Genomic DNA, 22,446 nt, shown 5'->3' on the forward strand with positions numbered 1-22,446 from the left:
TACATACATATATACACACGTATGTATGTATGTATGTATGTATGTATATATATATATACACACACACACATACACACATACATATACATATATATACATATATATACACACACATACACACACACAGTTGTGCTCATAAGTTTTCATAAGTTAAATTTAAAGTTTTCATAAATTTTGAAATTGTGGCATAAACATGACTCATCATGCAAAACAACTGTCCTTGATTCAAGCATAGTGATCTGCAAGATCTGCACCTGCAAGAATTCAGGGCCTCATAGACCATTACATAAGACTGCACTGATGCCAAAGGTGGCAATACACAGTATTAAGAACTAAGGGTACGTAGACTTTTGAACAGTGGTCGGTTCCTTTTTTTCTTTGTTGCCATGTTTTGTTTTATGATTGTGCCATTCTGTTAGGACCTACAGTTCAATGTGAATCCCGTAACAGATAAAAGGCTTGTTTTGCCTGCTCACTCATGTTTTCTTTACACATGGTATACAGTATATTACCAATTCTTCAAGGGTATGCAATGTTTTGAGCACAACCGTGTGTGTGTGTATATATATATATATATATATATATATATATATATATACATACATATATAAACTGCTCTGTCTTTATGCTAAACTAAGCTAATCAACTCTTGTGTCCAGCTCTTGACATGAGCGTGAGATCAATCTTCTCATCTAACTCTCCGCAAGAAAGTCAGGAAGCATATTTCACACAATGTAAAATCCCTTTAAATACCAATTTTGTATTTTATTCAAGTAACATTTTGTATGGGTGTCTATGTTAGACAACATTCAACATTTGAAAAGTTTGGCTCGTGTACTAACCTATAACACCCTAAAAGCCAAATTTAAAATCTTCTGGTATTGGTAAAATAACTCACGGGTGAAAACTCACTTGCCAAAACTCACGGGCGTGTCGAAATACTTAGACCGTTTGCAACATGACTTCATTAATGACGTCTGTTCGGAATTTCTAGGCAGGACTTTGACTTGTGGCAAGTTTGACTCCGTGAACTTTTCGCATGTGCTTCTTCATCAGCAACCTTTCAGTGAATAACTCATCACAATCCCCACATTTGTATGGTCTCTCCTCTTTATGTTTGGCAAAAACGTGTTTCCTCAGAGTTGAACCCCTGTTAAAAGATTTGTCACAAATGTGACAGCTGAAAGGCTTCTCTCCTGTGTGAGTTCTTATGTGTTCTGTCATGTGTCCTTTCAGTTTAAAACACTTGCCACAGAAATGGCAGCTGTAGGGTCTCTCTCCTGTGTGTACTCTCATGTGGTTCTGCAGATTGCTCTGACAGGGTATGTGTTTGCCACATATGTGACAATCAAAGTTCCCCTTGCTGTCATGTGACTTGCTCTCGTGTGTCTTGAGGTGCCATGTGAGCACAGTTTTTTTGGTGAATATGTAGTTGCATATGTGGCAGCGATATAAGGTGGTACTTGTCTTCTCTTCAGATTGCTCTGGATCCTCCACAGGGCTTTGCTTCGACTCTGTGCTCTCCTCTGCTGCCCTGCAGTCTTCTAACTGCTGCACTGTTCTGATGAGTTCTTTCGTCAAGGCGTCCCCGTCATCGCTGTCCTCCGCTGAAGGTTGCTCATCCATTCCGTTGATCCATAGTTCCTCCTTCTGCTCATCCTCCTCTACTTTAACCTGGGAGGGTCCTGGCTCGTCCTGGCACACACCCGGGTTCCACTCCTCCTGTTTAGAGGGACTCTCCTCGGCGAATGTAGGTGCAGTTGGCTGTTTGGCATCTGCAAGGATAGAAACACAAATGCATTACATTTGTAGTACACATCCAAGTTGTCAGCGCCAAAATAGTGCTTCCATCAGTCCACAGGACTCCACACCCATCAGGAATTTTACCTTCGAGATCAGCTGCCTCAGCTCACAACCACATCAACTTCATGAAAGGACAAACCATTGAGTCAAGAGTGGAGATGGTCTACGCAACCCAGTAGAGCCTCAAACTAGGAGCTATTTTCTTGTGTATGTGTATTACACTAAAACATAACAATGAAAATATATTGCTATTTCATTTTACGAAGTGAAATTTAAGGGAGTATTGCCTTGTTTTTACCGTCTAACATGAACAGTATACATGTAATTGTTCCTAAGTCTCAGAGGCATTAGATCTCTTAAGATTACATATGAATTTTCCCCCCACCGATCATTTGCTCAAACCGACTCAAATGTAATTGCTGGAGTGTTTTTGCAGTTAGTGTTTACATTCTCCACACAGCCAAATGTGTTGGCAAACCTTTTGCTCAAGTTAAAACATTTTCAAATACCCAGAAACTCAAAGATTCTGCAGAGAAAATGTGCATCTGTTCCAACTACCTGCGTCTTTCCATTGGCTCTCTACACAGTCATGCTGCCACTAAGATTGGCTTTATAGTTGGTTAAGGTAACACAAGTTAGCAAATGTTTCTCAGAGACTTCTTTATAAAGTAGTGTTCAATCAATCAAACTTTATTTGCATTGCAACTTTCATACACATTAGTGGAATTCCAACTATGAAATCACACCCTGGTATGTACACTGGTGCCCTTTAGCTGCCTTGTTATTGAGCACAACTTATACATTAGCATATTATCAGCAAATATGTGCTTATCACACATATTGGTATGCACAGGTGATTGTAGAACAGAAATGTTTGATTACCAGACTCATAATGGGCAGCTTAAACAAAGTATCAGAAAAGAAAATGCAGCTGAACTAAAGACATTGTGTATTGATTCCATGCATTCTTCTTCCTTGCCAAAACCTGGTACCTTTACTACGCACAATGCACATTCCTGACCAAACTGGAATATAGGTGAGTTATTCCAGTGGTAGCTATTCTAGCCTCAAGCAGAGAGGAGGTGCGGCTCAAAGGTCCGGTAAGCTCACTTCTTTCTAATGGCCCTGACACACCAACCAGACGGCCGACCCTCAGTAGAAAAGGAACTTGGACTGAACAATCTCTCTTTGAGTTGGTCAAAAAAGTGCCTCAGAACACACCAAAGCTATTATAACATGTCTTCTTATAAAAGAATTCTGTAACAATAAATGCCCTTGAGATTTGCAGGTAGCTGTAAACACTTGTTAAATCCAGTTACTTAACTATTTGCTCGGTACACCGAGTGTTTCGGTATATTTGTAGTGAGCATGTTACATGTTCCTGATTACAATTACAGCTTCTCATCAGCAGAGCCACATGGAATCTGAGGCCAAAGAATTTTCCGCAGATTTTAAAGAAAAATACAATAAATAATTAAACTCAGAAATGTAAACCTCACAACCCCAGGCAGAAATCAAAAGTCAACTAAATTCTGCTGATTTTCATTCTGCATCTCCGCTGAAAACTGAAATAACAATCCGCTGATTCCGTTTAGGTCTACTCATCAGGAGCATCTGAAAAGACTGAGTATAAGTTGTATGAGTGGAGTGGATAATAAGAGCTAATTTGGGAAAGCATGGCAGCTCCAATGTCAATAAAACATACAAACATAAAAGATAAACCTATAAAGAAGCCCTCATCATCTGAAGAAGCCATCAGATTCGGAATATCTTCTCAACTTCAAACGGAAGTCAGCATCTGCATTGTTACAACAACAGAATTTCATACAAAGAAGGTGACATCATGGACCGTATTTATGTGCTGTTTGAACATAAAGAGCAGAGGAAAGCGCTGGCTGCACTTAAACGGCATGTTCTCCCTGTGTTTGAGCCTGGCGTGTTTAATCACGGTTGAAGATCTGTTGAAGCTTTTCCCACAGATGTAAGGCCTTTCTCTTGTGTGACTCCTCATATGTTCTTGAATAGGAACTTTCAGTTTGTAGCCATTACCCCAAATGGGACTGAAAAATGGTTTCTCGTCAGCGTGTGCTCTCATGTGGCTTATCATTTGACTCCTAGTGTCTATCAAAGATGAAGCAGGTGTACACTGATTTGGCTGGCTTTGATAAACTTGCATGAGTTGAAATTTTAATTTGACTTTTCTCAGAAAAGCAAATATTACAAAAGAAAACTGTTTTTTTTTTTCTTTGTGTATACTGAAGATACTCCAAACGATGGTAATGGTTGGTCATCTTGTAATGGTATCTCATATTCCATGTGCTCTTCAATTGTTATAACTCAAGTTAGGATGTCTGGAATCTCATTTTCTTCATAATCTCCAACAGTGACAATCTGACGTAGTCTGTCTGTAACACTGATGTATGCTGGACATTCATGTCTGTAACGCTGCTCTATGGTGGACATTCATGTGTCTCCACAGACCTGGTCTAGAGTTCTGTCAGTTCCTCTTTAATGGGCCGGATGACTGGCTCCTTGTTGGCCTCACTGGGAATACATTCCTTCTGTATCTGCTGCTCCTGAGCACAAACCTCCTGTGTCGATGTGGGCAAATCGATCTGCCTTCAATCTGTAACAGTGGATAGGAAAATGTTTTTGGTAGCAGCTAGAAAAATAACTTGTCTGATCATACATGAACTAGATGTTGGGAAACTCGAATGATCCCCAGCAGTGGCACTCGTCCTAACAGCAGCAGAGAATTCAAATGCAAGTTAAGTGTGTGAGTAGAAAAATGCACTTTGAGCACACTGAACATTATAAAACGCAATGTTTATGTGCAAGTGATGCAAGTGTGATTCACATACTCACACAATAAGTGCACGCAAGCATATGACCTCTTACACAGGAGGTAGTAATCCCATAGAAAGGTCCCAGAGCAAATGGTGCCTTATTGGGATTGGCTCTAAATGCAACACAACACCACAGTCAACATCCACCCTCAGAAGGCATCGACAACTCTAGTCTTTGTTTCTGCAGGTTTTAAGGCTGAATGTTCCTTCTCCTTTGAGGTGTAGGAAAAATGCACAATTCGACGCCACTGAAAAGAAATAAGCGGCGTAATCAGGCCACATACAAAAGCTGGTCAGTCTGACATCATGTTGCCTGAGCTCATTCCTATTCATGAGCTCGCCCAGTTGCGCTGAGTAAAGGATGCTGATAGCCAGGCTCTCATTGGCTAGCTTTTAGACAATATGAGTCAAGCGGCTTAGCTCATTGAGTGTTAATGTGAACTTGCACAAATTGAGCGGAGTCTTCCTGCATGCGTTCTATACCTCGCTAGAATCGCTAGAAACAAGGTAACCAAGGCATTTTTTTTCCCCACAAAAATGTTACAAAGTCCATGGTAGAACATCAGACATAACCACAAAGTAATGAAATATGTGTGGCAGGGCACCTTTATGGTTAATGACTCTCCCACAATCACAACATGATTTTGCATGACACTCCAAACAGAAAATGACTGGGAGTTAAGGGGCCTAACTCCACATTCAGTCAGGCTGTACTGTACAGTGCTGCGAAGGAGGGTCTGGCAGTCCACACAGCATTCTGGGATGGGAGAAAACGTACTCTCTTTTATTGGCATTTCTTTCAAACCAATCACAATTGTCCAGATAGTCTAGCTTGCTGTCTGGATTTACCCTGCAGAGATCTGAGGAGCAGTTAACCATAGTCCTCATACATCCGCCAGAGTTTAAAATTACAACACTGAGAAAGCAGAAGGTCAGGGGACATCCGAAAAGATTTACATCTGGGGGGATTTCTGAAAGTTGAACATCGTGGATATAAACAATAGAGATCCAAAATGCAGTTTCAGTATGCGACATCACATCAAGCACAAATTCATAGACACATGCCACCTTTAACAAAACGTTCACACAATTTTAAAGCTTTTTCTGAAAATGCATTTAAGCAGCTACTCCACTACATGCTTTGCATGCAACCTTGGCTTTTATCTTAACATTAATGGTCTCCTCTAGGTGACTACTAAAGCTAATAGACAGTAGTGAGACCACGGCGCATTCATTACGCCTACATGTGCACACTGTACTCGTCCACCAACATGAAATGGGGAGAGAAGTATCAAATTAAAAAGTCGATTTATAAAAATTGTGTACTGTTAGGTGGATTAAATGACAGATTTACCAGTGTATCCTTTAAAATATTTACAAGTAGTAGGCTACATTCATCCCAATAAATTAAGTCACTTTAATTAACATATTTCTGTAAGTAAGTGTGGCGTGTCCCTCTACACTTATTGGGTCATATGATGGTTTTATTACCAGTATCAACATTACCAGAGGTCAGTGAATGTTACCTTCAATATACAAGCGTAAAATGTGTCGTTTTAATAAAAAAGTAGACTATGTGGTGAGACACAAGAAAACGATTTGTTTTCATGTTGCCCCAGTGTCTTGCTGCAACGAATATCATAAATACTGATGGACTAACCTATATAAAAAGCTACGTTACCCCAAACGTGAATATAGTTTTATTTTGAAAATTGACGGGACATGTTTACCATCTTCTTGACAGATGCTACCAGCTAGGAAACTGTTCGCTAGCTAACATGGCTTGATAAGGTAGCTGAATACAAAGCCCGTATCTAACTTTACACGGTGTTATCTTATGTGGTTTAGTTAACTAATGGCTAATCATAGTGTTAGCTCATTAACCGACGGTAAGATGCAATGCATACTAAGAAACATACCTGCCCTGTGCAGTCTTATCTCTGGTTTGTAGACCAAATCCAGCAGCCGCTGCAACCTCTGGTTCTCCAGTTTTGTTTGGTACACCTCCTCCTGGTAGTCTATTATTGTTTTCTCAACGAATCCATAGATGTCTACCGCAGCTGCTGTTAATCTTTCCGTCAGAAAGACATTAAACGACTGAAGCTTAACGTTAGCCATCTTGCAACCTGACTGTTGGCTCTCTATTTGCAAGCTAGCTAGTGTACAGTGTGGTCGTGTTCCAGCCTACCTTCGGCTAATCTAAAACATGTACACAGGGCCATAGCGCCATCTACTGGGATGGATTGTGTAACTACAAATCTTGTCTGACTGTAATGGCCACAATCACACATTTTATAACCAGCCAAGTGAGGACTCATTGTATCTGTGACTGCTAAACTCTTACTAATGACAAAAAAACGGAATACTTTGACCCATGCGAGCAGCTCAAGGGATGGCAGTGTTGCTCATTCACAAAGTCCCATCGATCCAACTTTGAATTAATGTCTTTACTTTGTGTTTACCACTGGCAAATACTAAGATGGTGAAAAACAAACCTGCTAAATATTCATCATGTTATTTGAGCATGCTGAGGTGATCAAAGCTCAAAGCACTGTGCCCGATTCCACCTTACAGCCGCTGGCAAGGCTGTAGACCATTGATAGATGTGCCCATATGAAACTAGTCTTCATGCATTAGCATCAGCCTGCTTGTTTTTAAAACCATTTATTGTTCTTCTCCCAAATTAAGCCAATAGTGTTTACTGTTTTTTTTGACAGAAAGACGTACAAGGATTTTGCTTCAATAAAATGTTGACGTTTGTCTTTCTCATGTCTATGCACTCTGATGGATGTAGAAAACCTAGAGTTACCAAGCCAGCTGATAACCAGCTTCATAACACCTGTATGTGGCTAATAGAAAACATGGGACACATTAGTCAAAAGAGAATGGCCTTGTCACACAGAGGAGCTAAGTGAAAAACATGGAAAACATTTTAGCTAGCCTACTTTAGAAACGCACCATAGACCAGCTGTCAAACCATAATGGGCAACCACTGAGTGTAGGGATCAGAAAAAATAAAGTTTTTAGCTGATGCACAAAATATTCATATTAGCCTATGTTTTTGGGCTAAGCAATTTCTTAATACATCAAAATTGTGTTATGAGATTAGATACCTTCTTAGATTTTGTCATAGTGTGTCATTTTTTTACGTAGCCTAATATCGTAATATGACATTTAAGCGGTTTTTAAAGCTGTAATAGCAAATTCAGTAAAGTGATGTCATTTTCTAAATTTACTAGACTGTTCTTGCTGTGCTATAATTTTGCATTAACCCACATTTGTATCTACATTACTGATGATAATTTAGGCCATCAAAAATGTTATTCTGTAAACATTTTGTAAAATGCACTACTTGTCAACCCTACAATAGTGTCGCAATATCCAGTTAATTTAAATAGCTCGCGTTACTGTATTGCATGGACATTCAACGTCATTTAATTGTATGTGGTGTTTTCTTTTGCGGGACGCTAATGTTCCACCAAAACAAGTTCCTTCACGAGACCATCTTTCAGATTCACTGTCCCTGCAGCCGGAGCTTAGTGCCGCCCAAGACGATTGTGGTCGGTTCAAAAAGAACAACCCAGCGCTCCACAACTCTATGGAGATTGGTTTGGCAATGCGAGACTATAGTAGGCTTGTCCACTCAGTTGAAGAGCCAGGCAGAATATCTCCCTCTCCACTGGTCACAGTTTGGGTCTGACAGCAGGAAGATGACTCTGTGCTCTGTTCACACTTTAGACAAGCAACAGAATCACCTTGTGACAGGTGCTGCAGTTTCCCTTTGGTCCTGACTGGACCAGTGCTCCTGCCTGTGGACATCCTGGTCCTGAGGTGTCCTGCTTCACCTACACCTGAAAGCATGCAGCATGCGATGGCCTCCTGGGAGACTTGGGATACAATGAGGAAAGAATATGTTGATTGTAAAAATCACTACTGCAATGTTTTGTGACTATAGGGCCATTGTCCAAATAGCCAATAAGAACGACCCGGCCTCCTTCACCTCACACATTTATGGACTGGGATAACTGGGAAACATCCAGGTAAAGGAACGACAGAAGGTGGATAAAGCAAAGTTTTTTAGCAGAGACAGAAAAAAGCGCAATACATTTACTAATCAAAATGTTGATTATTATTATTAACATAGGGGAGCTAAAACACCACTGTAACATAAGTTATTGTTGTAATTACAGGTCTAACTGCAGATATTGATTATGTTTTAAGAAAACACACACACACACATATATATATATATATATATATATATATATATATATTTAAATCTATGGACTGATCTTGTTAGACTATATCAACTACATTATTAACTAAAACAACAATAGGCCTAATGTGTAATGCTGTGCACCAACCAGCTGTAAACAACTCCACTTCCTCCTGCTTCTAATCTCCAGCTAGCGTTAACGGCGTGCCATGTTTCTCCTTCTTTAATAAACAAATGTCACTATGATTCTCTAATATCGGTATTCCCACAGCCGAAGAGGCCTTCTGCTGCCGCTGTCATTATTTTCTCGACGACAGAGAGTTTCAGCTCTTAGACATTGTAGAAGAGGAGACGCAGCGTCTACAGCCTCCTTTATAGGCCTACTTATTTATTTATTTTCTGGTGCGTGTCTTGTGTAAATTGGCCTATTCGAATAGATAGATAGATAGATAGATAGATGTTTATTGATCCCAATAAAAATTGGAAATTCTAGTGTTACAGCAGCAAAATCAGTGACAAAGCACAGAATATAAATATAAATGAAATACCAGGAAAAATATACATACATATAATAGGCCTATACATGAAATAATAATATGAATAAAATCCTAACTTTTGTTTTTTTCTTTGAAGAAAACAATATGATTAAAAAAATAGAAAGGGAGAACTAATCCAGTGATGGAAGGTAGGCAAGTAGGCCTACTAATTTAGGCTGATAGCCTCACATTTATAGTCTACTTTACCTATTTTCATTTTCTGCTACTCGAGCCTACATGTCTGAAGCAAATATCGCACTTCCTTTTTCACTAGCCTACCTTTATTCAACATTAGTTAGCAGTGGTGTCAGATCCGTGAAGTAGTAGTAGGCCTAGCCTGCATTATGAAAACACTCCCCCAATCTACTAAAGAAATGCATTCAAAACCTTATTTATTTAAAGGTAGCTACAGCCTACAGGGAAAATGTTTCTTAAATTATCAAAAGTAGGCTAAAGGTATCGAATAGGCTACAATTAATGCAGGAACCTTTTAAACTATAGTTTATTTAGGTTAAGAAATAGGAGAATTTTCTCAAAACATAACGGAACATATCTTTTCGTTATTTATTGGAAAATATCCCACGCTAAATTAGTCTAAGGCGGCTATTTAGACATGGGCCTATTAAAATGGGCACAAGGTTAATAGTTATTGAACGAGGAGGGAACACTTTTATATTAAATCGTCATCACCAGTCCAGTTCTTTTAGTGTTGACATATGAAGTTGCATGGTTGCCATGGAGCCGATATATTAAAACAAAACTTATTCCAAAAACACAATTTCACTCTGAGACTTTGGAGGAGATACTTTCACTCGACGATTTCTGCTATCTTTAACAAGAGACCAGCGAAAGAAGGAGCCCTATTGATCCCAGTTCAACCATTTTACGGTTTCATCATGGAAAATGTGAGAATAACGAGTTTAAAATCATTTTGAGTTTTTTTTCAAGCCGGTTTATTCTGTCTCGAAAGCTCGACAGCCCCAGCAACTGACCTTTATGCAGAGGCGGATTTGTTTAGTAGAATAGACCCATATTAAAAAAAGAAAAAAAAGAAAACATTAAATATAAAAATTACAGTAAATTCGTTGGTGTAGGCCTAAATAACTAAATGAGGCCAGAGACAAGAATGACATCCTGAAGCAAGTGCGTTTGTTTTTTTACGCGATTTTTCAGTGTTTATGCTACTTGTTTAAACTCTTTTACTGCATCTCAACTCTTTTACTCTTTCATATTGCATAATTATGCAATATGCATAGCACTGAGCAGCAAATTGTTGCTAGAGCTTCTGCCTGACATCTTTATATGTAGCCTAGCCCACATTCAGCTTCATTTGATGAATTTTGAGTTAATCACTCAAATCACACAACAAATAGTTGGTTTAAACATCAGTAGGTTACATTTTGAAGCAAGAATTAAGAAAGAAAGACATAACGAAAGAAAGAAAAAGGTCAGTGTCAGCAGGTTAAATGGATTGGCCTACATTTATTTAATGTTTAGTTATATGTTGTGTCCTTTACATTCCTGAACTGTATGTTAATCATTACAGATGTGTGATGTGCCATCTCACCTCCATGACCACAACTACCCCTCCAGCAGGAGGCAAAAGAGCAACAAAACCACCAAGGTAGGCAACAACATTTGGGCTTTTGTGTCTCTGATGCACCCAGTAAAAGTGTGTGTCATTTATTTGTGCTTATTTGAAATATAATATTTTGAAGAGTATCTTTAGGGTCTAGTGCTTAGCAATGACCTGATCATTTAAATTTAACTTCACTGTAATTGCCCAGGCCATCTGTGCATGCATGCAGAGCTTTTATAAAATGTCAATAGGAAAATCACTCACAACCAAATGTGACAGAAAACTCATGTTTGTGACACTGGTACAAACACAACAAGATGCAGTTTGACACATGTGTGAAGTTTGAAACTGTGTTTCAAGTGTTTCAAGTCCAATTAGCGTTATCATTGCTGCTGCGTTCACTATGAAATTGTTTGGCTAAAGCTGTAAGCCCCCTGATCCTGACACATGTCATCTTGTGATCTTTGAGTTGAGTTAGTCTTCGATTGCAGAAACAATAGCTACACTCAATGCGGTAGTAGCTGTCTGAAATATTTTCCCTCTGAGCTTCAGGTTTTAGTTCATAACGTTGCTGTAGGATCTAACAGGCGTTGTCTTTGATTGAGGGGAGGTGGCTCACCACCTCATCTCCATAAAACACTGCGGGGAAACCCTGAAGTTCTTGAATTTACACCCGGGTTGCACTAATTAGTTAATAAAACAATTACCGCATGCACTGCAGAGGCTCCTGACGTTGCTATGAGAATAATTACAAATGATTTAAACCTGAACTGAAGAGTAATCAGTTAGTGTTATTTAGACCAGACTGAAGTCATGATGCTACTGTATGTTCACGTCCCATCTAATGTAATGTGTGCAATAAGCTGCTGATTATTTTCTTCTTCCTTATTTAAACATTGTGTAAAACAATTACAGTTATAGCACAAGGAATGCACCAGTAAGTAAGGAAGTATGTACCATTTGATAACAAAGTAGAGCAGCACGATACCCCATTCAGCAACAGACACCATTTTGGATCCATTCAGTTACACAGGAAAAATAGATGGAAACCAGTAATGTTACAGAAGGAGCGTGAAAGGAGTATACCTAAACTTGCGGTGCTTTACTTTTTTCCCTCTGTTCATTGCTCTAACAGGCTGCAGGAAGCAGGAAAAGGAAGAGGGATCAGGAGAGCCGCTCCAGAGGCTTGGAAGAGCCTCCGGAGAGAAGACTCCGTGAGAATGGTGATGACCTGTCAGACCGGACCCCCAGCCCGCAGCCCTCCACCTCTAACCCACAGGCCAGACTGGAGGATATCCGGCTGGAGGTAAGCCCTCCAAATGTACTATATGTATATTGTGTTGGTTTTCACCTGTCTCATGTTTTTGGCTATGTCCAAACCACTCTACCCAAGCTCGATATTCACCATACACATTTATTCCACGCTACTGCATCAGTCTTAAAGGTGTGGCTGAAGTAGTCTGACCCCTGACCCCCTCTCTCCGTCTGTCTAAAAGGTTCAGGAACATGTAGATGACATTCAGCATGATGACGTCATGAACTTGCCCCTCTTCCCCATCCCCTACGGGCCCCAGCCAGGTGGTCTTCTACCCTCTGATTTTAATGCAGTGGTGGAGATGGTTATGGCGTGGATGACTGACTCTCCATACAATCGGGAGATGTAAGCGTCCTCCTGGAAACAGGCTGGGTGCAGAGCTCCACAGCTGGACCAGTACCACACACACACACACACACACACACACACACAGCCACACAGCCACACACACACACACACACACACACACACACACACACACACACACACACACACACACATACACACACACAGAAAAGCATTAAGTCATTTAACAGGGAGAGAAACACCAATGTGTGCAGGTACACTAGTGGCCTACCACCCCTCCCATTGCCTCAGACACATGTGCACACACACACATAGAGAAATGCATTGAGTCATTTAACAGGAGCACACACACATTTGAGTATGGTGATACGTTTTTAATCTTAACTTTTTAGCAGGTTGGTAAGTATTTCATCTTTTACTCTTTTATTCTTGTTTAGGATGATAAGTTTTACACTATTAATTCCTTTTATTATGTTGATAAGTTTCTAATCTATCATTCCTTTTTAGCAGGTTTTAAGTTTTACTTTTTTGTATTAGTTTTTAGTATGTTGATACATTTAAATCTTTAATTCCTTTTTAGCACATTGATATGTTTCTAATCTTTCATTCCTTTTTAGTATGTTTGATATGTTTTTAATCTTTCATTGCTTTTAGATACCTTTTATATACTGTATTCCTTCCATAGGATATTAATCACAGAAACTCACATGCTGCACTTTTCTGAGCGATGTTTAAGACAAGCGTTCAAACAACCAATTTGGCACCCATTTCAAGTTAGCTGTTCCTGTAAATCTTTCATTGGTACAAAGTACAGAAAAGTGTAGTATAAATATATATCATAAATATATATAGTAAATATCTGGATTGAACAACTGGTTAGGGAGGGTTAGGCTCTCTCAAAAACCCACAAGATTTTATTATTGTAGTAGTGTATTTTATTATTATAAAGTAATCAGCACAGGTGACAGATTAACAACCTAAAAAATAATCTAATAAAGATCCTAAAAAACACACCAAATTCATTTTGAATTTTCAGGAATTACTAAATCATTGTGATCAGCCAAAATGATTTATCATATTTTTTCTAAGTTTTGACTTTGTAAAAGAAGGAAAGAGGGTCTAGGCAATGTTCCATTCCATCATAGACTTTAGGATTACTTTCCTATTCATACTGTTTCTAATTCATACCGTAATTATTTGACTTTGTCTAAATATATCGGATCATAAACAGTTCAAATCAGTTCCAGAAAATGAGTTGTTTAATAGTTTGTTAACAAGTGTTTTGTTATATTATGACATTGCAACATGAACAATAAGAAACACTTACGCCAAAGGGTTAGGGTTTGGGAGGGATAGATCCTCTTAAAGACCTTTTCTTTTAACACAGACAAACTCATTGTAATATGACACAAAAAGTTAAGATATAATAATATTTATATAATAATATATAATAATTTAATATTTGTAATAGTAATAATATAATAAACTTTATTTGCATAGCACCTTTCATACAATAAATTAAGCACAATATGGAAATCACATAATATTATTATAGACAATAGACAAAATAAACATAAAACAGGGATAGAATGCCATTAGTAATGGAAAATAGGATGGGAAATAAATCATAAGATATAACACACTGAGTAACAAAATAAAGCTAAACTTAATAAAAATAGTGCCCCTATTTGCGGGAATCGGGTGGACTATCTGCACTCTCAACCAATCGCAGATGGTGCATTTCCTTCATTCATTAGGCTAATATTGGTATCAGCTGTAATAATACTGTGGTAGTTGCTGTGCCTGTTTCTCCCTTGTGTTTCCCACTCCTCTTGTGTCTTCCATGTCCCTGGTTTGCCTCTGTGTGTGTGTGTTGTTCGTGTCCTGCCACTCCCCGGAACCCCCCGCCCGCCCCACCCCACCACCACCAGATTGGTCACAATCTGCTCATCACCTCCCCTGCATATTATCCCCGGCTCTTCTCCCACTTGTTGCCAGGTAATTGTCTCAGGCCTCTGTAGTTTTGTGATTTCTGATAATTATTCCTCATTGTTGTTGGGCCTGTGATTAATTGTCTTTTCCCTTGTCCCAGGATCATCTGCCGGCCCGCCTGCCAGCAAACCCTTGTGTAACTTCAGCCTGTCGCCCCCCCCCGCTTACCCTCATCTACCCATGTTGTCTAGTCTTTGTCCATCACCATCAGCCTTCTACCACAGCCTGCCATATTTTTCCCTCCACTCCAAACCCATTCCTTGTTCCACAATAAATCTTTTCAACTTATACTACCTTTTGTCAGTGTCCTGCATATGGATCCACCTAACATCCTAACAACTGCAGACCCAGGGAACACACCTGGGTTCAGTTGCTAAAGGCAAGCGCCTGTGTCCACGAGTGTTTAGAAAAAAACGAAAGATAGAAAGTGAAGCAGTAGACAATAAGCAGGGAGAAAGATGCAGGGTATGACGATGTGTGCATATGCTTGATGCAATTTGGTTCATCCCACAGATCAGTGTATAAAAACACATTATTGCAGGTGCACGTGATAGCATTAAATTATGCTGGGTATAGTGTATGGTATAATAGCACCGGTCTAGTTGCATGAATGGCACCTTCTGAGCTAACCTGAACAGATGGAGCTTAGCAGGTACCAGAAGCAGACTAGAGAATGACAGCAACAGTGAGAGTTACCGCCATCCTTCTCCTCTGCTTAAGCCTCTTTCATATTGCAACACAGAGAGGAATTTTGGTGCAGAGACTAGGTCAGCCACCTATCTATCTTATCCAACAATGCAACAAGCCACAACTCCACAGCAATTACTGGTCGGCTGGAACCGCTGCCAGAGCACATTCACATCCTCTGCCATGATGCAGTTTTGAGTGCAATAATAACATGGAATACTGTGATGCAAAGGAGGTAGAATTATACTTATAACTAAAATACCAATGACATTTAAACAGCAATGGAAAGGTTTTGTTTTTCTTATTTATGGAAGCATGAAGAGATGGAAGGATGCTTTATGTAACAATTAAAATATGAACAGCATTTAAACAATGTCAGGACAAACAAAAGCTGCACATAAAGATGATCATTGAGGGAAAAAGCTGCAAAAATAAAACATTTTTGTTCGGGCAAACCCCATCATGCTCTGCTAATCCAGAAATGTCACAGTAGACCACATTTGAATGGATTCATACATTTCACACTAGCTCGTTAATTAAACCTATCCTCATACGCCCTTGACAACACAAAGCAACAAAACGTGATTAGATACCAAAACAAAGGACAAGATTTTGAAATGTTTCTGGTTAAAATGACATTAGCCTTGGTCTCATTCTGCACCGGTTAAACAGCGTAGCCTACATAATTAGGATTAACTTTGGTATGATGAAGCGGGGAAGGGGGGGAGGGTTCTACTCGGAGGGAGAGAAAGATAGATAGAAGAGAGGGTCATGGGAGGACAGATTTCACCCTCAAAGTTTCTGCCTGAGATAGTTAATGACAGTGTAGGTCCTACTCTTTATTGGATGTGCAACAGATATATGGATATGAAGCATTTTTTCTCATTTGTTTTACAGTGAACATCAAATACTGGGTTTTCTTTGTTATTAATATGTTGGACAATTAAACAACCCTATAAAGTGTGAAAATGTGGGAAACAAAAAAATTATGTAATGAGATTTTTTTTAAATTAGATAACATTGACAAATACACTAAATATAATGTATATCTTTAATTCTCATATAAATAAACTAAATCAACATTTGATTGAAAATAGCTCTGCATTTTTACAATTTAAAGTGCAGTGCAGTATATACAAAGTGAAAGTGTGCAATTTTTACACAGAGGCTAAATTCCTGCTGCTGCACTGATTCTCTATGGGCTCTAATATTTAAATTGGCGCTATGCAGTTCTGACAATTTCTTTGCCGTTTTCTCACAGGTTTCTCTACAGAGCCCCCCCTACAGCTTCGGAACAGATCTTTAGCATCGCTACCTTGTTCTTATCATAGACAGTTAAAGAAAGGTTCATATCGCTAGCTGGTTCCTGAATGGGGTTGTGTATGTGTGCAGTACTGTGAAGCCATTCGTTACATCGCAACACCTGATATCACACAATACTTTATGATGCCGAGGCCTGCGGCTCGCAGGCCCAAAGTTGTAAAGGGAGTTTTTTTCGCTCACAAGCGCTAGGGAGAGGAAAAGCAGTCATATAACCATTCCATTATCCAGTTTGGTTATTTTAAATTAAGCTAACAAAACATAGTTCCCCTTTAAGATTGATACATCAGCTGACATGGAAGTTTTAAGTGCAGCGCAACAACAACTGTCATGATTTTCTCAGAGACAAAAACGTGGAAGCACTTACTTTGATTTTGAGTAATGGTGAAAACTCTGAACACATAAATAACACATTTCCACTGAATAATTCACATTATTTAATGTTTGCTTCATCATAGAACTACCACTTGTGTGTTAAGTCAGTTTTAACCGATCATGGGCCAGATGGTAATAATTTAAAACTAATTAGACATCAGTGAAAAGTGCACACTCTCTCAAATGCAACATTTTACTACTCCATGTCATTATCATTCTGCAGTGTTTTCATTGCCAGGCCCCACAGAGTTACACTGGAGATAAACTGGCCTTCAGTGGACCTGTAGGACCCACCATTGGGCCTGCTTGGAGAAGTGAGGGAACTGCAGTGATTGTCTGTGGGAGGAAGGTTGGGTCTCCCCATCAGACCTCTGCCCGCCTCAACTGACATATTCCCATTCTCCACATAGGGCCCATACACAGCCTCCTGAGACAGGTGGGCTTTGGCAAGCTTCATCTGATCTGTGGCAGTTAGTGCTGCACTTCTGTCCTGGTGATTGGAGGAGAGGAGGTGATGGGGTACCAGCGAGCGCAGCTCTGGAAGGGGGGTTGGGGTAGAAGCTGGGCTGAGGTGCATGCTGGGAGGTGGCGTCTCTATATGTGGTGTTGGTTGTTGCGGTGAAGGAGTAGGCGGTGAGGGTTTCTCTAACCCTGCATGGGACATCATATTGGGGAAATGCTGCTCACCAGTTGCGGCAGAAGGTTTACTGTGGCTGACAGGTTTGGGGAACGAGGCCGCTTCATCGGAGCTAGGAGATGGGTCAGAGTTGTCGGTGACCGGGCTGTTGGCTGGGGCTCCCTTGCAGTGCATGTTGTTGTGTCTTCTCAACATGGCAGAGCGGGTAAAGCTCTTTCCACAGGCGCTACAGATGTAAGGTTTCTCACCAGTGTGTGATCTTATGTGACGCTGCAGGTCCCCTGAGCCGATGAAGCACTTCCCTGCATTCATTAAGAACACATATTGAGTGTAAAACATTGAGCAGACAATGGCTTTACTGTACCACTTTACTATATTAGGGTCTATTCAATATCCTCTCAACTAGTTGATTATCTTATTTATTTTTTGCATGTCCTAAAGCACATTATTGTCTTGTTATATATTGTTATGTACTCACTGCTTGTCCTGGTGCATGTGATTGTATACAGGTGTTGTCAAAGTTTCTCTTTGCCCAAGACAAATTTCTTTTGGGACAATAAAGTTTATCTTATCCTAGCTACACAGTCCATACTAAATTTAAAGTGTTTATTTTTTTAAATCTCGGATTAAGCGTAACCAGGTTCACAACATGACTCAAGCTTTTTATGCCTATAGTTTAGTTCTTTTAAGGAGGTTAAAAACAATACTATTCATCAACAGGTGGCACAAAATAATCTTTCCTTGGGAGGTTGATTCACTAAGATTCCAAACCATTATTGTCCCTACACCAGGTAAGAACTATAAATCTCTGTTTAAAAATCAAATAAGGAAATGGACACTGACTTTAAACAATCAGCAGTAATAGTACTTATTATGCTTAGGAAGCCTAGCATAAAAAAATAATAAACCATAGAAAAAAGCATTCGAAACATTCTCATATAGATTGATAACCAAAAAGGTTAAACTAAATAAAACTAGTATTGCAAGTATTATATTATTATTATTATTATTATTATTATTTTTAATATTATGGTTTGATCTGCAGCTTTGTTTCTTGATCTATAAAATGTCAACAGTGAAAATGCCAATTATAATTTAGCATAACCCACGGTGATGTCATCAAAATGTTTGTTCTGTCCAAAACTTAAAGATATGCAGTTTACTATCACATGAGATAAAGAAGAGCAGAAAATAATTGCAACTAAGATGCTGGTATAATCAAATGTTTAGCATTTTTGCTTTAAAAAAGCAACTAATTGGTTATCAATCAATTTTTAAATACAACTACAGTATGTCTACGGTTGAATCAATGTGAATAATACTTCCAACTAAACAGGCATGGGCCGGTATGAGATACTGACGGTAACCTTAGGCAAAAATATCACTGTTACACGGTATTGCAATAACAGCTATAAATGTTGTATTTTTGAAATGTCTAGGTAAAAATCAACACAATGTATTTCATTTTTAAACACAGTGCACATTGGCAGAGAGAGGGATTTCTAATCTACATTTTCTGTCCTTGACGACTCATAAACCACTCATAAGCAACAGCTAATACCTTAGGAAAGGTGTAACAGCACATTTTAGTGGTTTTAAAACCGTGACTTTTTCAAACCTCGGTATATCTTGAAAACGTTAACTGGACCATGCCTACAACAAAATGGATAACGTTCCTTACCACAGGTGGCACAGCTGTGTGGTTTTTCCCCCGTGTGGCGGGCCTTGTGCTTCAGAAGCTTTCTGTGCGTGTTGAAGGATTTTCCACACTGGTCACATGTGAATGTCTTGTCTGTGGCGTGAGTCCTCTTGTGCTCCTTGAGATTACTCAAGTTGTTAAATCCTAAGCAACAAGAAAAGACACAATTTTCCGGTTGGGTTTGTGAACCAATCATTTGCAAAGGTTTAATTTAAGAATGAGATCATAAAGTAAGAACTACATTTAAATGGAGTAAGCGAGTAATTAAAAACATTGCTGGTTTAGAGCAGTCGTTTACCTCGACCACATATATCACACAGATGTGGCTTCTCTCCTGTGTGGACCACTTTGTGACGGTGGACATCCCCTGATGCAGTAAAGCTGAAAAACACAAGTGAATATTTAATTTATAGGCTACTGTAACAACTATTATGGCTGTGTCTATATTCTAATTCACTTAGTCACAAATACTTCATTATTGCCTGAAATCATGGTATATTGCCAAGCTTTTGTAAATTTGTAATTTAGTATTAAGTAACAATTAGTAATGATATATATTGATAGATAGATAGATAGATAAATAGATTGATAGAAGACTTTGAAAAGGCACACACACACACACACATACAATAAACAGCAAATACCTATCCAGGAAAAAAGGGAATGGCAAAAATAGAAGTATCAATCAATGGGAAAAAAGGATAAATGGAAGATACCTTACCTTTTACCACATAACTCACAGATGTAAGGTTTCTCACCAGAATGTCGCCGCAAATGGGTCTGTAAATTTCCAGCCTGTAAAACAAAATCATTAAGACATCTCAACATAATTTCCCCATGTAAGAATAAGGTTGGCAAATCAGAATAATAAACCGGATGATACCTGTGAGAAGTTTCTCCCACAAACATTACACTGAAAGGGCTTCTCACCTGCAACAAAACAATTTAGTTTTGATTTGGAAAATTATTATTTTTTATATTATTATTACAATTAAATTACAATTATTACAGAAACATGGTATTGTATACATATATTGTAACGTGTGGTTTTATGTCAATTACAAACTGTTAATACCGGTATGGGAGCGTTTGTGCAGCTCCAGGTTGCTGGGGTGTTTGAAGATCTTCCCACACACCTCACAACAATACTGCTTGTTTCCAAACTGCTGCGGTAGCTCTGGCACCGTTTTCGGATTTTGCTCTTCTTCGTTTGCAGGTGGTGGACTGGGAAGTTGTGCTTGTGTTGCTGTCTCTGTAACCTGCTCCCTGTCTGCATTAAGGCCCTCAACAGGAGCTTCTGAAGCTTTAGTCTGGACCACACACTCTTGTTGATGACTCTGTTTGGGACAGCTGAGGACGGGTTCACTCGCTGATTCAGCAAACATCTCCTCCAAAGCCTTCTGAGACCGGAGGTAGTTATATTTCTTCAGGTACACAGCCTTCTTTGGGCGCACAGGCTTGTTAAGCAAGGAGTCTGCGGAGTTAGAGTTGGGGGTGTTTAAATTATCTGAGGGTGTTAAGGAAGAGACAGGGTCCTTTTCAACTGCCACAGATGTGCAGGGAGGATTGGGCTGAACTGTGTTCCCTGAGCAGACAGGAGTGTGGCTGCCTCCCTGGCTGACTGCAAGCTGACATGGCTGCTCTTCCACCAGCACCAAAGGGCAAGGACCTTGATTTAAGGCTGCATTATTAGTCTGGAGTGCACTTTGTTTGAAATACTGCTTACTGTAAAAATTGCGGAGCTTGTAGCCATGGACAAGCTGTTTTTCTACGGGTGCCGGTGTGCTGCTAGTTGTGTCAAGGTTTGAGCTGCCATTAGGCACAGAAACAGGCATCCTTTTGGTGTGGTCCATGTCACTGCTGAAGCCAGGCCTCTGGGTTTCCGCGTGACAGTGGAGGTCAACATCATGAGGAAGACTGCTCCCTAATAGGCAGTCGTGCTCAGAGCTTAGCATGCCTGGAAGAGAAAATGACGGGATTTCCACTGGTGGAGGACAAGGCTTGAGAAAAGCATTACACATGCTCTGAACATTAAGAACCTGCAAACACTGGGCAATGTCCAGGAGTGCTTGAACATTATCTTGGTTGATGTCAAGATGGGAGGTGTACATGTAGTCCAATATTTGGCCGATACCGCTGACATCCTGGATGACCAAGGTGAACACTTCATTCTTCTGGCTGGGAGAATTTTGGAATAACGACCTGGAAAGATCAAAGCAGTACATTTCACAAAACAGCAGTTTAGGATTATTTAGGTATGTCAAAAGGATGTATATACGCCACTGATGTGTCACCTGAAATAGGAGCTAAAAGCAGCCAGGACATTTTTGTGGGCTTTGAAGCAGACACCTTTGACAACCAGCATGCAGTCACAGAGCAGACCCTGAATCCTCTGCTCCTGGAGCTGCTGCAGGAGGTAGGAGCTGTGGCTGGACATGGTGTCCATTGTCACTCAGCTGCTAAACCACCCAGCTCCAACTTCTCCATCAAAAATCTAGCCAAGGAGACACATGTCAAAGACAACAAATCTCTAATTAAGGAAATATTAGTTATTCCTATGATTAGCTAGTTTGAAATAAAACCAAATAAAAAGCCATGCGAGAGAATATTTCTTTAGTAATATTCATATAACTCAACAACCGCGCAGAATCCAGTGTCTGTGCTTCGAGACCACCCATGCCAAAATTGGGACGAAAACGGCAAGAAGCTAACTAAAACGCTATGCTAAACAAGCCACAATGGTTAGTATTGTGAAATTGTCGTACCACCAACACCCTAAATAATTACAATTTCTACCGAGAATAAAAGTGGTTGCTATTGTTAGCACAGTAAAGTTTGCCATAAAGATAAGTCCAAACCTACACATGATGAGTCCACCTTTTATTTGGATGATGGGTCACTTGTTCGAGGCACCTCACTTCCTGGTACAACCTGTTTTCAGGAACACGAAGGACATAACACGAAGGGTTATTTTGAAACTATAAGACGCAAAGATGCATGATGCAATATATTGTAACGTCCGAAATTGTTGTAAATAGCTGGCATGTATCTCTATAATAGAACAAAACAAGAAACGGCTTTGTACAAGATTTGTTTCCGTCCTGATAGGAACCTCTCTCAGGTTGCATGTTTACA

At 39.6% G+C, this 22,446-nt stretch overlaps 2 protein-coding genes across 5 annotated transcripts in view; both read right to left on the bottom strand.

Moving 5' to 3' along the window:
• The window catches only part of LOC117942952 (zinc finger protein 436-like), a 10,814-nt gene extending 3,981 nt beyond the window's left edge, over positions 1–6,833 (bottom strand). The window contains exons 1-2 of one of the 3 annotated variants that reach the window (XR_004656255.1): positions 6,569–6,833; positions 779–1,775 (exon numbers count right to left, since the gene is read on the bottom strand). Coding sequence is in view for 1 of the 3 variants with exons in the window: in XM_034868777.1 (XP_034724668.1) it covers positions 991–1,775; positions 6,569–6,767 (984 nt within the window). In the remaining 2 variants the exon portion in view is untranslated. Of the gene's footprint in view, positions 1–694; positions 1,776–3,994; positions 4,430–6,568 lie in introns of those variants that run through there. The other 2 variants (XM_034868777.1, XR_004656256.1) reach the window with 2 other exon arrangements.
• A 10,044-nt stretch (positions 6,834–16,877) lies between these two features.
• Positions 16,878–22,402, bottom strand: zbtb49 (zinc finger and BTB domain containing 49). Of its 2 annotated transcripts, none has more exons than XM_034870048.1 (8): positions 22,174–22,402; positions 21,606–21,805; positions 20,387–21,513; positions 20,195–20,241; positions 20,033–20,106; positions 19,610–19,692; positions 19,294–19,455; positions 16,878–17,914 (listed from the first exon to the last, which is right to left on the bottom strand). In XM_034870048.1, the coding sequence occupies exons 2-8, from the start codon at positions 21,755–21,757 to the stop codon at positions 17,172–17,174; spliced, it is 2,388 nt and encodes a 795-aa protein (XP_034725939.1). In that variant the 5' UTR covers positions 21,758–21,805; positions 22,174–22,402; the 3' UTR covers positions 16,878–17,171. The 2 variants fall into 2 exon arrangements, with proteins under 2 accessions (XP_034725939.1, XP_034725941.1); XM_034870050.1 differs by having other exon boundaries at positions 22,170–22,255.
• Between the last annotated feature and the right edge of the window lie 44 nt (positions 22,403–22,446).

Source organism: Etheostoma cragini, chromosome 4 (genome assembly GCF_013103735.1).
Source record: "Etheostoma cragini isolate CJK2018 chromosome 4, CSU_Ecrag_1.0, whole genome shotgun sequence".
In the NCBI taxonomy this organism is placed as follows: Eukaryota; Metazoa; Chordata; class Actinopteri; order Perciformes; family Percidae; genus Etheostoma; species Etheostoma cragini.